We start from the raw sequence: 17264 nt of genomic DNA, 5'->3' as shown, positions 1-17264 counted from the left end.
GACAGGGTGGCTCCCACCTAGTGGAAACTTCTCACAGAAACATTCCAGTTACTGCTTCAGAAGTTCAGGCAACCAAACTTTGACTTGTTTCTTACTTGCCTAGAGCACCAACTCAGGCCATATATCTCCCCGTTACCGGATATGCAGACTTGGGCAGTGGACGAGTTCAGTATCCCTTGGTGAGGGCTAAAAGCACACACTTTTCTGCCATCAGTTTTACTTCCCAAGGTGATACAGGGGATCAAAGAGACAAGGTATCTTGCTCTCACCTTGGTCGCGCCCTGGTGACCGGCGAGAGGATGGTTCGTCAAGCTCAGAAAAATCTAGCTGAAGACGATCCACGACCCCTCCCACAGTGGTCCAACCTACTCATCCGGCCTCACAGCAAATTGCCTCACCCAACGTCTGCACGCATGGTTCGTTTTTAAAAGGCGTTTAAGTGCGAAGGGAAAATTTCGACACGGGCAGCAAAGCTATAGCTTTAGTTCATCGTTCCTCTCCCATAGGACTATCATTTGGGGATCATTTGAGACTTTTTACAAGGCAAAAGAATCAAGACCCTACGATTGCGTCACAACAATTCCTAGCGGAATTCCTCTTACATTTGCTACCCAAAGACACTTGGAACTACAAGGTAGCACCATTACTATGTAATTGGCTGCACTTAACTCAGGGTTGGCTGTCCCGGAAAATCACAAGGTAATTAAGGTCATGGAACTACAGGCCCTATTACGCTCATTCAGGCTTTCGGATCAGAAGGCCAAGTTCCGCCCACCTGCTTGGGACTTGAACATGGTACTTCGAGGCCCCCCTTTGAGACCCTCTATGCATCCTCATTTTATGACCTCACCAAGAAAATAATGGTTTCTCTTGGCATTAGCTATGGCAGCATGGGTGAGCGAACTACATCTGATTAACAACACCCGGGTCCGTTTTGAGCATGGGACGCACGGAGCGGTACATCTCAGGTTATGCTAGGATTTTATTGCTAAAACTACTACTATTCCAACCCGACCGTTCCTTCACCATCCCACCAATATCGGTTATTGTGGGAGCCGTACATGAAGGTGAATTTCTTCTGGGCTCGGTGCGAGCAGTTCGAGTTTTCATTCGCCGCTCCAAGACTAGGCGTGGTTCGAGGAAGCGGTTATTTATACCCGTGTTTACTAGGTCCACGACCGAAGTTAGTCGCAAACACCATATCTCTATGGTTACGTGCAGTAATCCTGCAGGCCTACGAGATCGCCAAAACGTAATCCGCGGAGAGCGAATTACCCTCACGATCTCAGGGTGTTAGCCTTACCATGGCTCAACACGGCAATTGTTTTTTTGGAACAATCACGGAAGGATATTTCTGGAGGTTCGACACAGGTTTACGTAAGTCATTATCTTCGCGTTGTGGCTCTCGAGGATGTCGAAGGCGTGCGAAGTTGGACCCTCTGGTTGTAACCCAGCAGGTTACCAACCCCTGACGCAAATAATGAACTCGTCCTATACAGAGCCAATCTAGTTCCATGTGCAGTCACTCAGTCGCCGCCAGTGGAAGAATATTAGACAATCTTGTTTGTGAACGACGGCTCTATGACGTAGTAAGTAAAGAATTAGTTGATGAGCTATAATTTTCTTTAATACTAAGTATGTATTGGAAATATCTCTTTAATTCCTATGTTCAATCTTTTTTTATCCTATTTTTAACAAACGAAATGGCGTTTTTTCTGAACTTTTCTGCTTCAAGGTTTATCGACCAACTTGTGTCATATTGAAGGGTGTGAATTATTGAGGTTTCTGTATTCTGAAGGTTGACCCACCTCCAAACCGTCCGACACAGATGCTTAAGGAGTAATGCAGGATAAGTAAAAAATTTAGTAAAATCTAAATATTTTTTTTACATGTGTATACTTATCCTGTATTACTACGTTTAAGGCCCACCCGTCGCAAGACTTGCGGCTTCACTTTGGCTTCAGAAACCTCAAAAGTATGTTTTTCTAAGAGCTTGGGCGACAGGCAGAGCTGTGAAGATGACCTTAGGTGTCATCAAGGTCACAGGATAGCGACGATAAGGTCAGTAATTGGGACATCAGAACTTTATTTGTTCACCCAGGACCTTCCTTCTAGTTATCGTAAGGTAAGCAGTGAAATCGTTAAGAAGTTATGCAGGATAAGTATACAAATGTAAAAAATATTTAGATTTTACAAAATTATTGAAATAGTTTTGTCGTGTGTACTTCAATATACAGATTCCAGTTCTAGCTAGCCTCCCAGTTGGTGACAGCTTACAGGATCACATGTTCGTCACCATGGTATCGAAGATTCAGAAGCCTATTTCCCTCACGACAAAGAAGTTAGAGTCAACCCTTACTTCAATCGAATATCGTGCATTAAAATCAGGTAAGTAATATTTGCCTCAAGGCGCGTATTTTCCTGAACATTTTAAACTTTTTTTCATCAAACACTTTTATCATAAAAAACACATGTTCCCATTTTTTACGAATTCTCTATGGCAGGTCCATGAATTCGAAACTACTAACGTCATACGTTAACGGACGTTTACGGACGTTTGTTGTTTAACTCTTCACTCAGTAATATTCCATCGATTTGACGACGGTCTGTGAATAATCGACAACCCAGTGATTGATATCATAAGCATCAATCTACGCAATTGGAATAAGATGTCATGCACCAAGTCACCGAGCCTGACCACATCATCCCGTTAGTCGCCTCTAATGACGAGCATGGATCCTTAGTGGTTCTGATTGGATAAGATCGGGTATTCCAATTAATGTATATGGGTCATAGTGTGCTTTAATATCCAAGAAGAAAGAATTTAAAACAAGAACGTTCCAACAGCTTTGTCAGCATGGTATCATAATTCATAATACACTAGTATTACATTATAATATGGTCCATTTTACTGAATGTTGTCTTCTTTCTCGTCATAGCATGAGCACCAAAACGTCTGTACGCACAACGCAGATTGATGAGCAATACTTGAGATGAGTTCGCATGCTCGCATGCTCATTTAGTACAATGAGCCCAAGTCCCTACAACGACAGAAACTCAGTTCTTCAGTTCCTTTGGTTGAAAGCTTAATCACTGGCAACAAACGTCGTTGTCTTTATCCAAGTCCATGTATAAATAGCTGAAAATTGTTACTTGGCTTAATTACGAGGTTGAGAGGTGGTTGTGAACATGTTGTAACTGTCTGTATAAGCACGAGGCGATCCAAACAGCGGTTTTGGTCGATGTCTTCTTGGAAACCTTTGCTGTTATGTGTGAAGAGGGAGAACAGAACACCTGATGGTTCTATATGTATTGGAAAACAACATCTTCTGTGATTCTTTTCAACCAGCAATTGTACAAAGTACACTTCTTTTCAGTTTTTGTTTCTTGAATGTACCGCTGTCAACATCTCCAAAGAACAGGCCGGAATTTTTTATTGACGATCCTATTTTTACGTGGGTGCAACAGGAGCGTCAGTAGACATTTTTTTCATTTCTTCAATTTCTGCATTGTTATAAGTGAAGGTTTCCTCGAGTTCTGAAAACACCGAGGTCGAAAGTAGTCTTCTTGAGAACATCATGGTTGAAGGGATATATTCCACATTTCGGGAAAGAACACTGCAAGAAGTAAATGCAGCACGATCAGCCTTGGAAGCCAAGCTATATGCTGAATACTCGTCGACACCCGAGGTTGCATTCTAACATGTATTTGTGAAGCAGGTTATAAAAAATCCTTTGAATAGGACCGGCAATACCAACAGGATGATATTTATCTCGTTGTCCTGCCTAATGAAAGAAACCGTGATGTGGGCAATATATCCATTATAAGTAAAAGCGAGGAGATGTTGTCCATAGTTATAAGTATCTCTGTTGTAGTTTCAGAGATTTTCGACAATATCGTACAAGTTGTAAAATGAAGACACCAAAGGCTGGAGCTATTGGAATATTGCTCAACATAAGGGAAAGTTGACCTTTGAATACATCCCTTATTTCATACAGTCTTGTGGATAACTTTGTTTAGTGTAATGGTTTCATTGTCTCTTAAGTTCAATTTCAGGATGGTAAATAAGAAGAGAGGAATTGCCTATTTGAATATTATTGGCCAATAGCCAAACATCGGTATACCTGAATATTAATGTGTGTTGAGTTTGCCAATGCGAGCAGAAATTCCGATTCAAATGCATTACGGAAATATATCAACAAGGAGGGAAGCACAGTTTGTGCCATTGGGGGAAACCCCGTTTTTGAAAAAAACTTCTGATCTCCAAATTTCACATTGATTGTATCAATGAGGTCAAATCCAGCATTTCATTGATTTTTTTTTCTCAGAGGTAAAAGGTGAGGTGAACTGCAGTATGATATCTCAGTCCGAAGTTATACAAGTAATCACGCACGCACGCACACGGGTGGTTTTTAAGTGCAATAATCTGGATTTTTACAATTTTGCTTACTTTTTTATAACCAATTCACCTCACCTCCTCTGACATTTGCTTTCATTTCTGACATACTGTAATGAACCTTTGAAGAAAGAGATGTAAATTTATTTTTATGATCACCACGTTTTGATAATTGTCCCATGGATCTAAGAATACATTTTCTCGTTTGGGTGAGTGATGTACAAAGTTGGAAAATCAAGTGTTTAACAATTGAGCTTAGTTCTTTTCTGCAATTGCTAAAAGTCAAAAGCAAAATCTTTGAGTCTTTGAGAATTGATTTGATATGAAAATCACCTGTATCGAATATTTCTGAGAATATAACGAAATTCATTCCTTGTTTGTATCAAGGATTATGGTTAATCTTTGACATCGGGCGATTTGCTGGACCAAGCAATTTTGGTGTCGGATATTGGAATCCAGTAGAAATAGGAATGGGCATTTTTATATGTGCAGTAGTCGTTCAGCTCATTCTTAGCAAAATGGTTCGTTATATACCTTTAAAGTACATGACTGTTGGCCCATCTTGAACAAATTACAGTCCCAGACATTCCAAGTATGTAGTCTCTCTGGTTCGCTAGACTGCTATTCTCCTCATAAGATAGAAATGGTGAAGGTCAAGACTTTAAAGCATTTATTGTCAAGATACCCCTTGATTCTATGAAGTGAAGTTAAAAGTGAGTGAGTGAGTTAGTGAGTTGGGTTTAGCTCCGCTTTTCACATTATTCTAGTCATATCATGGCATTAAAGTTAAAAGTTGCTTTGCAGACTGGAATACCATCTTGACAGCAACACATGCTTTACTTTTACGTTCAGAAGTGTAATTCCGATGTCAATCCTTTTCATGTTTTGCAGGAAAAGAAAAAAAGTAACATTATAAAAAAATCTAAGGAAATGCAAACATATATCTGTTAAAAAGAGTGGCCCAAAAGATCTCCATCCTTTCGACTGAAAAGTAAATATGAAGACCATGATGCGCCAAATCGTCGCTGATTTAAATAAGCTGACTCTTTTTATGCTGACATTTGTATTTAAGGTATGTCAGACAAGTTTCCAGTTGCAACTTCTTTATAACTCAAGATAAACATGGTCGTCTACAAACGTGTGGCGTCCAAAACATGATCCGAGGATACATTTTGAAGGCCGCCATGGTGAGGTTAAAATGTTGCTAACTGTTCAGCAAATCATTCCTTGAAGGTTCCAAAATCCGTGCATCGCGGCACACCTTCCTTAGTGGGTACTTGCTCAGCCACTAACAGCTTATAGCTTGCCTTTCACTGTAGGTCTTTTAACCTCAAGCGGCGGTCTGGAAGCCATGGCGTTTGTGAAGACGAAATCCGACGAACCAAGTCCAGATGTTCAGCTTCAATGTGTCTGTGTTTCAATGGACAAAAGTCTGGCCCGTCTGTTTAATATTGACCAAAAGGTAAGAGTGCTTTATTTCCACAGGAATCACAATATGTTCCCAGTATCGATGGGCCCTGTCTTCGTACTTTCTTCTTATCCAATTCTATAATGATACATGCATTAATGGCTGAGCAATGGGCAAAAATGACATTTTTCACACGGTTGCCATGTGGCCAGCTTTACATATTTTTTATAATTAATTCTGTGGGTACTGTAAGAGCACCGTTGCTGTGGTCATCAATGAACAGGTTTCGGGGAAGATCGTATGGAAGGACTACACACGCATACTGACACGACATAAACGGTCTTGTTTTGAAACGTCCCTTACCTTATATAACGATCATCTACTTCTTATTTAGATAGTTGCTCATTTCAACTGGACGTCTGATGAAGAAGGTTTCACAATCCTCCCAGCTTTACTCCGTCCAAAGAGCATGGGGACAATCCGCCTGAGAAGCACCAACCCGTTTGAGCATCCTATCATCGAGCCCAACTACCTGTCTCATCGCGATGACGTCAAGACTTTAGTTAGAGGTGAAAACAGTTCCAGTTATTAAGGACTTTCTAGGGCAAAGCAACTACTTTTAACAAAGACTCATTTTTTGGCTGGTAAACCAATCACTTTTAACAGAGTCATAATTCGGGTAAACCAACTACTGTTAATGGGGACATACTTCTGGTAAAGTAACAACTTTTACCAGGGACATTCTTTGGGTAAAGTGGCTACTTTTAACAGATACCTACTGCGAGCAAGGCACCATCTTTGTCTTTGGATCTGGTTGAGGCAACATCATTTATGAAGGATCATGTTTATTTGTCCAACCAAAACTGACTTCCACCTTCAAGCATGACAATGTAACATCCAGAACACAGTGAACATCAGGTTTCATCATTGTAGATTTAGAATTAACGCTCACAATCTTTTACGAGTATGAATATCATCGATTTGTCAGTTCAAACTGTTTTTGAACTACATATAGACATGCTGAATTAATAACGCTTCGCTCCAAAAATATACCTTTGAATATCAAATGGATCAGAATTTAAAAGACATTTCTGTTCAACAGGTGTTCGCATGGTCCAGAAACTTCATCAGACAAAGGCATTCAAGGAAATAGGAGCCAAGCTTGAAGACACACCCTTCCCGACATGCAACACTATGAAGTATGACACTGATGAATACTGGGAGTGTTACATCCGGGCACTGGCTACAACAATCTACCATCCGACCACCACGTGCAAGATGGGAAAACCAAGCGACCCAACTACAGTGGTGGATCCTCAACTGAGGTGGGTGAATTTGGAAAACTTCAACTATTCTATGGCGTTTGTATAAATACAATCATGTTACATTGTGTTTTCACCAATCTAAAATGATCTCCAGGATTTGTTTGTCTACAGGTCAACTACATGTCTACTACCTTGAATATTTATAGCTCTGATCACATCAAAGACGAGCAACTTTCATGGACATTCAGCTTTATTATTTTAATCCTTTTTGGGGCGTTCCGTGCTTGACTGATGGACGTGGGTAAACTTGCCTTCGTGTTGTGTTGGTATTCAACATGTCTATTAGTTTGTAAATGTATTTAGAAAATAACAAACGTATCATAGCTCTGTTACCAAGCTGCCTGATAATAATCATCTTCCCGAGACAAGGGAGTTAACTGACTATAAAAGTCCAGTTTCCACCCTTGCCGAACTAGGCTGGTATTATGGAGTTAAAGTTTGGCTGGACTAACGAGTCTGTGCATGGTTCAATCAAAATCGCACAACGAAATTGAAATCTGGTTCGTGAACTGTAATGCAGAGTTCGGTCGATTGCAGGACTTGCAAAGCATGTGCACCACCAACTCGTTGTCATCAGATATTTTCCAAATCTATTCATGTCTTTAATCAAAGTGCTCACGTGATTTGATGCACTTCGCGATGTCAGACCCGTTTTATCAAAATATAGATCTTGATTATCGATCAGATCGTCTTGTCTGGGCGCCGCCATTCTGTTTGAAAGCAAATGCAAGTTATACGAGATGAAGAATCTGATTGGTCAGTAGTTGTGTGCAGCGCTACAGAACCGCTCCTGGCTTCTGATTGGTCGGTGGGGTCACGTGACCTCTGATGAAGTCACTTCCGGTTGGGTGTGCGCAGGGCACGGTGGGTCATGCGTGCGCATTCAAGATGACGGCACATCCGTTTCCGGTGGCGCGCGCATCCAATATGGCGGCACATCCGTTTCCGGTGGCGTGCGCACCTCCAAGAGGGCGTCACATCCGTTTCCGGGGAGGAGGGAAAACTCAAAGAAGCGCTCGTACAAGGTGAAAAGATCAACCATTGAAAGAAGCGCGTATAAAATAATTTTTTGTTCTTTTTTTCTAAACATAGACGTAGTTGCGGCGGCGGTGGTGGCGGCGGCCGAGGGAGAAGAGAGGGGAGGGGCGTTGATGGCGGCGGCGGAGGGGGAAGGGAGGGGAGGGACGGCGGCAGCGACGGCGACGGCGACGGCGGCGGCTGCGGAGGGGGAGGGAGGAAGGCGGGAAGGGAGTCAGGTTCTTTGTTTTGTTTTGGTGGGTGTGTGGCGATGTCATGTGGAGATGATAGCTCACTGAGACGAGCTTATCATACACAGTCGACGACTCTGCCACTTTGTTGCTAGGTTGACGTCATATCGGCGAAGGATCTTGCAACAACATTCCACAAATCATGTCATCTGGTATGGTGATGTGTTTGTAAACTTTGAGGTGCAAGGTCCCCTTCCACAAGGCGATCGTGTATTGTAGCCCACTATGACAGCCGTTCGTCTAAGTTAAAAGTCGGTGAGTGGCGATCACCTTAGCGCTACGATCATAGTTTTGAATTCCAAAGGTGTTGGCTGAATTCTAAAGGTGAATCGACATGAACGGGATGTAGGTATATGCCTACGTACTGACATTCGTGTCTCCATGCAAACGTGGTGTCACGCGTGACGACAAACACACGTTGATCCATAGGATTATTATTATTATTAATTATACCGAGGTGCTGGCACTCGTGTAGGTTGACATGCGTACTGTCATTCGTGTCTACATACACACGTCATGTACTTCGTGTGTTTCCATGCACACGTGATGTACTTCGTGTTGCCATGCAAACGTGATGTCATGCGTGTCTTCAAACACACGTTGATCCACAGGATTATTTATCCTATTTAGTATTTTTTAAGGATAGAGAGAGATCAATAGACATAAGTGGTGTTTGACTCGTGTCTCCAGGCACACGTGGTGTTTCACTCGTGTACACCACCATACATACCAACATATTTATTTTATTTTTATTTTGAGACGTACAATTGTGGTGTCACGCGTAGGCGAGGGAGCGGGTGTGGGTTCTTTGTTTTGGATTGTTGTTGTTTGTGTTGGCAAAGCAAGCAGGGTGGGTGTCGATGACGTGTGGAGATGATAGATCACTGAAACGAACTTATCAAAGTTATCATACACAGTCGATAACCCAGCCACTTTGTTGCTAGGTAGACACCACATCGACGAAAGATTGTGCTACAACATTCCACAAATGACGTCATCGACTATGATGATGTGATTGTAAACTTTGAGATGTAAGGTTTTGTTCCACAAGGCGATCGTATTGTAGCAAAAGAACAATCGTTCGTTTCACTAACAGTCGGTGAGTGGCGATCACCTCAGCGCTACGATCATGGTGTGGAATTTTAAAGGTGTTGCCTGAATTTTTAAAGGTGAATCGACAGGCACACACGTTGACTCCCCCTGCAAGCACACGGACGAGAGGTCATGGGTGGGTACGTACGCCACCGTAGAACTCCAGGAAGCCGTGAAGAAATATGACTACCAGGTGCTTCAGATCTACGACGTTTGCCATTTTGACACCTTTGCACAGCATGACCCCGACATCCAGCAAGAAGGACTCTTTGACACTTATATCGTTCGTCATTTCAAGGAGATGCTCGAAGCCAGCGGATACCCCGAGGGACAACGGATCACGACGCTTACATCCAGGAGATATATGACAAAGAAGGTTGGACAAGGTCCGTATCGAAAAAAAAACAGGACGTCGCACGATTGCCAAGATGCAATTGAATTCGCTCTTGGGCAAGTTTGGACAATGGTTAGACTACAGTCAGAACATCTATATGAACGATCCTGTACAGTACTTTGCCTTGTGGAGGGATGAACGCAATACCATCGAAGATGTCACCGTTGTCAACGAACACATGGTGGAAGTGACCTATACCCACAAGGAAGAATTCCAAACCCCTCATTCTCATTTCAATGTCACCATTGCTGCTTGGGTCACCGCCCAAGCACGTCTCAAGCTGTACAAGACCCTTGCCCTGGTGGGTCGCAGGGTCTTGTACTTTATCACGGACAGCGTCATTTACATTCATCGACCTCACGACACGAATCCAGAGCTGGGCCATTCGTTGGGTGAGTTTACCGATGAACTGGACGGAAACACCATCAAGACGTTTGTGTCAGGAGGTCCAAAAAACTATGGCTATGAGTTAATGAACCCAAGACCCGATGGAACGCACACGTCCTGCAAAGTGCGAGGGTTCACTTTGAATTACAGAAACCAACAACATCTCAACTTGACACCATGAAAGGACTGATACTGGGACAACGGCCTGGGAAAGAGGGGGAGAAAATCAGCTTGGGTTCCCCTCATCAAATCATTCAAAAAGGACCTCGGCATGAAAACGCTCTTGTAACCCGACCCTTTGCCTTGGGCGGCCCTCTGATGGGTCGAAACGAGGGTTTTGCTTTCTCGCTCACGCTACAAGCCCGACCCTATGGAAAAGAAACACAAGGGTTGGTCCAGTTAAGAAAAAATGAGACTCAGACCAGTCACCGGAACGAACCAATCAGAAAGCAGGACATCAGTGCCTTTTAATACGACCAACACTCTCCGGTCATCACTTTTCACTGAATGGCCAAAGCAACAACACCATCATGTTCCGGCTACTACTACCGTATGACAACAATGGCCACTACCGCCTCACCATCAAACAGAAGAAGAAGGAGAAGGGGGACAAGGATGAAGACGTTCTCAATAGCGAGCTTTTCCGTCGTGCAACGGCAGACATCCTGGAGGTGCAGTTAGTTCTACATTGGGAGATGATGAGAACAAGTGCCTTGTACAAAGCTTCACATGACTACATGCATGAGAAGTTAAAGAGTGTTGTGGACACATTTCTGCCTCCAGGTTATGGCATCTGCATCCCCAGCATGGAACTCTAAGTGTAAAAGTCAACACCAACACCTGAAGCAGCAGCACTCACAACATCCATACTCAAAGCAGCCCAAAAAGCAGCAGCACCACACGTCGCAGCACTTACGGCAGTGGCAGCAGAGGGAACGTTAAAAGAACCAGACGTACTCCTCTCAGCACTCATTGCAGCGTCAGCAGCAGCAGAAGCAGCACCCATACTAACAACAACACCCTCAGAAGCAGTGAAAGCAGCACAACAACTCGACTCAGCACTATTGACAGCGATACTAGCATCCGCCGCAGCAACACCTGCAGCCATAGAAGCAGCAGCAGTAGCACTCGTTGAAATAGTAACTTCACATGCACCCTTGCTGCAACAGTACTCATCGCAGACAACACCAACAACAACACCCGTAGCAGCAGCAGAAGCGGCCACCACACAGGCAGAAGAAGATGCAGCTGCAGATGCAGCAACAACACCCTCACTAAAAGTATTCATCAATGCACTACAGATGGCGCAATGCGCGGCAGGTGTGAGGGCATCGAAGGGGACACCCAGAGAAGCAGCAGCAACAGAAAAATTCGCCTCAGCACTATCCTGGGCGGCAGCAACAGCCACAGCCGCCACAGCCGCCACACCCACAGCAGTAGAAGCAGCAACAGCTACACTCCTTGCCATAGTAACAGGAGTAACTTCAGCGCAGTCACCACCACCACCACCTTCACCATCACCGATGGACACCTCAGATGCTGCAGCACCCACACCAAAACCAGTGGCAGTCACCACAGCACCCTCATCAACAGCACCCACACCAAAACCAGTGGCAGCAGCAGTGGCACCAGCAGTGGCAGCCACCACCTCCACAGCAATAGAACCACCAGTAGCAACACCCTCACTAACAGAACTCTTTGATGCGCTCCGCGCAGCAGCAGAAGCAGCTGCAGCAGCAACAACACCCTCACCAGCAGCAGCAGCAGCACCAGAACTCATCTCAGCACTATATAGAGCGGCAGTAGCAGCCGCAGCAGCAACACCTTCACCAACAGAAGCAGCAGCAATAACAGCACTCGTTGCAACATTGAGCAGGCTACCTGTGTGATGACGATGACGAAGGTTGTCATCCACTTTTTCGCATTATCCGCATTGTTTCGCATTGTTTGCCCTGTATCTAAGTTGAAGTGTGTTAGGTGTCATCATTAAACAGGGATAAATTGAACTGACTCTTTGTGTCTTGATTGATATCAACTCCAACAGGATGCTGAACCGAGGGTAGAGGCTGAGTTGAGATGTCGTCTACGTTGTATGTCTGTCTGTGCGTCTGTCATGTCAGTGCACACCAAAGTGAAGAAGAGAAAGATAAAAGAGAAAAGCCATGCTTGAAAGGTCAGCTGCCTGGTGTCCACATGGTGTTCAGACTAATTGAGGCACACCCTGCTTGCTTTGCCAACGCAAACAACAACAATCCAAAACAAAGAACCCACACCCGCTCCCTCGTCCTCTTGGACGCACACGCCTACGCGTGACACCACAGTTGTACGTCTCAAAATAAAAATAAAATAAATATATTGGTATGTATGGTGGTGTTCGCGAGTGAAACACCACGTGTGCCTGAAGACACGAGTCAAACACCACGTATGTCTATCGATCTCTCTCTATCCTTGTAAAATGCTAAATAGGATAAATAATCCTGTGGATCAACGTGTGTTTGAAGACACGCATGACATCACGTTTGCATGGCAACATGAAGTACATCACGTGTGCATGGAAACACACGAAGTACATGACGTGTGTATGTAGACACGAATGACAGTACGCATGTCAACCTACACGAGTGCCAGCACCTCGGTATAATTAATAATAATAATAATAATAATAATCCTTTGGATCAACGTGTGTTTGTCGTCACGCGTGACACCACGTTTGCATGGAGACACGAATGACAGTACGTAGGCATATACCTACATCCCGTTCATGTCTGTGCCTGTCGATTCACCTTTAGAAATCAGCCAACACCTTTAGAATTCCAAACCACGATCGTAGCGCTAAGGTGATCGCCACTCACCGACTTTTAACTAAGACGAACGGCTGTCATAGTGGGCTACAATACACGATCGCCTTGTGGAAGGGGACCTTGCACCTCAAAGTTTACAAACACATCACCATACCCGATGACATGATTTGTGGAATGTTGTTGCAAGATCCTTCGCCGATATGACGTCAACCTAGCAACAAAGTGGCAGAGTCGTCGACTGTGTATGATATGCTCGTCTCAGTGAGCTATCATCTCCACATGCCATCGCCACACACCCACCAAAACAAAACAAAGAACCCGACTCCCTTCCCGCCTTCCTCCCTCCCGCTTCCGCCGCCGCCGCCACCGCCCCTCCCCCCTCTTCCCCCTCCGCCGCCGCTACCGCCCCTCCCCTATCTTCCCCCTCCGCCGCCGCCACCGCCGCCACCGCCCCTCCCCTCCCCTCCCCTCCCCCCTCTTCCCCCTCCGCCGCCGCCATCACCGCTACCGCCCCTCCCCTATCTTCCCCCTCCGCTGCCGCCCCCGCCCCTCCCCTCCCCTCCCCTCCCTTCCCTTCCCCCTCCGCCGCCGCCATCACCGCAACCGCCCCTCCCCTCCCTTCCCCCTCCGCCGCCGCCGCTACGTCTATGTTTAGAAAAAGAAAAGAAAAATATTTTATTAGCGCTTCTTTCAATGGTTGATCCTTTCACCTTGTACGAGCGCTTCTTTGGGTTTTCCCCTCCTCCCCGGAAACGGATGTGACCCCACCGACCAATCAGAAGCCAGGAGCGGTTCTGTTGCGCTGCACACAACTACTTTGGTCTATAGGAGAAGCATAGAAGGGATATAACTTGTAATAGCCACTAGGGGCGCTACGATCGAACCCAGGAATTCCAGCCAATGTCGGCAAGGGTGGAAACTGGACTTTTAAAATCAGTTAACTCTCTTGCCTCGGAAAGATGGAAAAATTAGTTTGTTATTCGTCTTTCAAACGTTTACCTGTAGGTTTATGCTGAATGTGATGTCCCCAATTTTGTCTGACGTTCCTCGAACATGCACTAACTGTCTGTCTCAATATTGGAAAAAAGTGTTTTTTGGAGGACGGAAAATAAAATAATTCGTCCTCCACAGAAATAGTTCGGTTTTCGTTTTACGAATTTCGAATAACGATTAAGGTATAACGAACTAACTTCTATATGCCGTGACGTGTCCGTGCTGAATCTAAGTCGTCACTTTAATCTGAATGTCGGTTTCAATTTAATGTTTTTCAGAGTGAAGGGTATTTCTGGGCTGCGAGTCGCGGACGCCTCCATCATGCCGGCCCTCGTGTCAGGGAACACAAACGCCCCGTGCATTATGATTGGAGAAAAGGCGGCGGACATCATCAAAAGCAGCAAATAAGGATAATCTTGCTTCCACATTTTAGATATATCATCTATCTCTCTCTCTCTCTCTCTCTCTAATTATTGCATATCTATCTATTATAACATAAAATATGTTTATAAAACGCTTTAGTTATCGTAAACATAACATGATGTTCTTCGATGATTTATTTCAATCTGGAGTAAAAATTATAAATACTTTCCCCATAACTGTTTGTGTTCTCATTCGTGTGGATTTTCCATTAGGACAGCACAAAGAACATCTAATCTATGAGAGAATGAATTCCGTGCCGTTTCTAGCAATATATTCTATCATGACAGGCGAGCCCCAAAATGGGCTTCACACATGTGAAGAATCACAACAAGGTAAATTCTAAACCATTACGTCAAATTCACAATAGAATACATAGATTGTATGCATATAGAAGAGCACAATTTCACATACTTCTTTTAAAAAAGGTTAATGTGCCACACTAATAGCCGTTGCATTTGTATTATGCATCCACTGTCTGTGTAGAGCCTTCATGACACGATTACGATGATCTGCAATTTGATGGCCTCAACGGTCGAGACTGGTCTCTGCATGAGACTGTCTGTCAGTTCTCCATACTTTTGTTTTTCGGATTGGTGACACCATTGTTTTTTGGTTTACACCACTGGCAGTAACATTTCAGCTGTACGGTCCGGTCTGGACCAGGAAAACCAGTGATTGATATTATATACAACGTTCCACACAGGCGGGGTACATTGGCATGCAAACCATAATCCTTAATATAATACTGTGACGATGCGCTCTATATTATGTACACATCTCATCTGAAACCAATGGACATGCTTGCTCCCACCATTGATGATACCAATATTTGTTGAAATTTGAATCCAATTTGTTGTATGGAAGTCATGATTGACATATTGAAACACCGATTAAAGGCCATTTTTTTGTCATGTTTGTTCCAAATGTAATGAAAGTTGGAAAATATTAGTAGTGTGTCTTGAGATATATGTTCTGTTTTTCGCGATATATTGAAGTTTGACGTTGATCTGACCTTTGCACATTGACCATGCCTCTAATTCTTCCCAAGATCCAGTCTCTGCTCTGTGAATATACTCTTTGTAGAAACCAGTAAACCAATGAAGCTTAAACTTCACTATTTTCATCTCACCAACGATGCCCTTCATTTGCTCAAAAGGCTCGAATCCGATTTTTCATTATTGCTGCTACAGTTTTAGCCAAATTGTAAAAGACTATTTATGGCTACTGCTCAGCAATTTTTGCTCGAAATGAAACTGGTGTTCTTGCATTTTCTCACAATGCGTTTTTGGCCCTATAAGCACGCATTCCTCACATTTCCTCACTGTCGAAGCTTAACCTCGGCAGGTATGTGTCTCCTTATCATGACAACAAATTTTGTTTAACATATTTTGTTAGGATTTTAGTGCTTTTGTCGAACAATTAGAAATTGTATGGTTTTAGAAAAGCTATTCTCCTGAGAAGGCAGTCTCAGGGTTGGAACATTTGTATGGTGCAACAATGTTTCACAAATATATGTACATTCATTTCATACTTTTGTCCTCAGTATTCATGCTGGAACTATTTGAGGAGCAACGCTGACAGAAATTTTATTGAGATGCTGCCCTTGTTGACATCTTAAACTGTTGACTACATGTACATATCCATGCCAAGGCACCATATTTTGGTCAATCAGAAGGAAATTTAACTTTGGCTTATATTGGCGTGACAATACATTTTCTTGGTCGTAAAATTCATTGGATTCAATCAGGTCTGAGGCGTATTTCCTGCTGGGGTATTTGAGAAGCGTGTTAAAAACGAGGTTTGGTCCACCATCTGTTTTTCACGTGTGTTCTAACCAGAATACCGAGCATATTGCTTTGTGGTAAAAGCCCCAGATATATGTCTTGTGGTTTTGTTATTATGGACAGGACAACCCAATGACTGGAAACGTAAACAACAATCCTCACAATCACTCATGATGACCTGCAATCAGCCAAGTGGCAGAGCCTGACATTCCAGATCCAATTCAATTGCCTGTCTCCAACAGGAATGGGATGCTGGGGTCCTATTCTGAACGAGGCTAATTATTAAGTTTTCAAAGAATGATGCTTTCACTCTGACTAGTCAACCCTTACAGGATGATGTATATATATACATACCGACAAAAAATAAGGGACCTGATGAACGGATAGTGAAGGTGCAATGACGATAAATGACTGGGAGTGTAGATCAATGTGTTTTATCCTCCTCCATACACGCACAACGATGATGATTTAACATAGCGTACATTTTATTTCAACTTGAGAATACCCTTCGTCAGAACACCAACGCCGTATTCCAGCGTGATAATGACAGATTACACACAGCACGATTCACATCGCCAAACCTACACAACAACTACATTCAGGTTCCTCTCGATGAGTTGGCTGGATGGACGTGACAATGTCAACCACAGCCGCTGACTGTCGTACCTGGCACTGGCATCACGCCAGAGCACACACAGCACGGCTCCCAACGGTAGCACTACAGGTCGAGTGGGCCACCATTCCCCAAGGTAAAATTAGTACTCTCATCCCTTCCATGAACAGGAGATCGGGTTGCTCAGGATGTGCACACACGATAATGACTTCAGATGGCCTTGAAATTTGACATGCCATGTCTACATCAGCGACTTGTTTCAGCGTGGCAGCGTGTGAAACAAGTAGCGTGTGAAGCAAGAGTGCATTCAGCTGCTTAACGTTGATATATTTAATGAATGTGTGTTTGTTGTTTAAAGCCACACTCAGCAAATTCCAGTT

General features: G+C 43.8%; 1 protein-coding gene across 1 annotated transcript in view; it reads left to right on the top strand.

Moving 5' to 3' along the window:
- The window catches only part of LOC124150656 (glucose dehydrogenase [FAD, quinone]-like), a 33427-nt gene extending 18764 nt beyond the window's left edge, over window positions 1–14663 (top strand). Inside the window, exons 9-13 of the mRNA XM_046522636.2 lie at window positions 2238–2388; window positions 5716–5858; window positions 6199–6373; window positions 6907–7129; window positions 14343–14663. Of these exons, the coding sequence (XP_046378592.2) occupies window positions 2238–2388; window positions 5716–5858; window positions 6199–6373; window positions 6907–7129; window positions 14343–14472 (822 nt within the window). The 3' untranslated portion in view covers window positions 14473–14663. The remainder of the gene's footprint in view (window positions 1–2237; window positions 2389–5715; window positions 5859–6198; window positions 6374–6906; window positions 7130–14342) is intronic.
- The last annotated feature ends 2601 nt before the right edge of the window (window positions 14664–17264 follow it).

The sequence above is a fragment of the Haliotis rufescens genome, unplaced genomic scaffold (assembly GCF_023055435.1).
Source record: "Haliotis rufescens isolate VD_foot unplaced genomic scaffold, xgHalRufe1.0.p SCAF_5, whole genome shotgun sequence".
Classification (NCBI taxonomy): Eukaryota; Metazoa; Mollusca; class Gastropoda; order Lepetellida; family Haliotidae; genus Haliotis; species Haliotis rufescens.
This window is presented reverse-complemented; position numbering and strand designations above follow the sequence as displayed.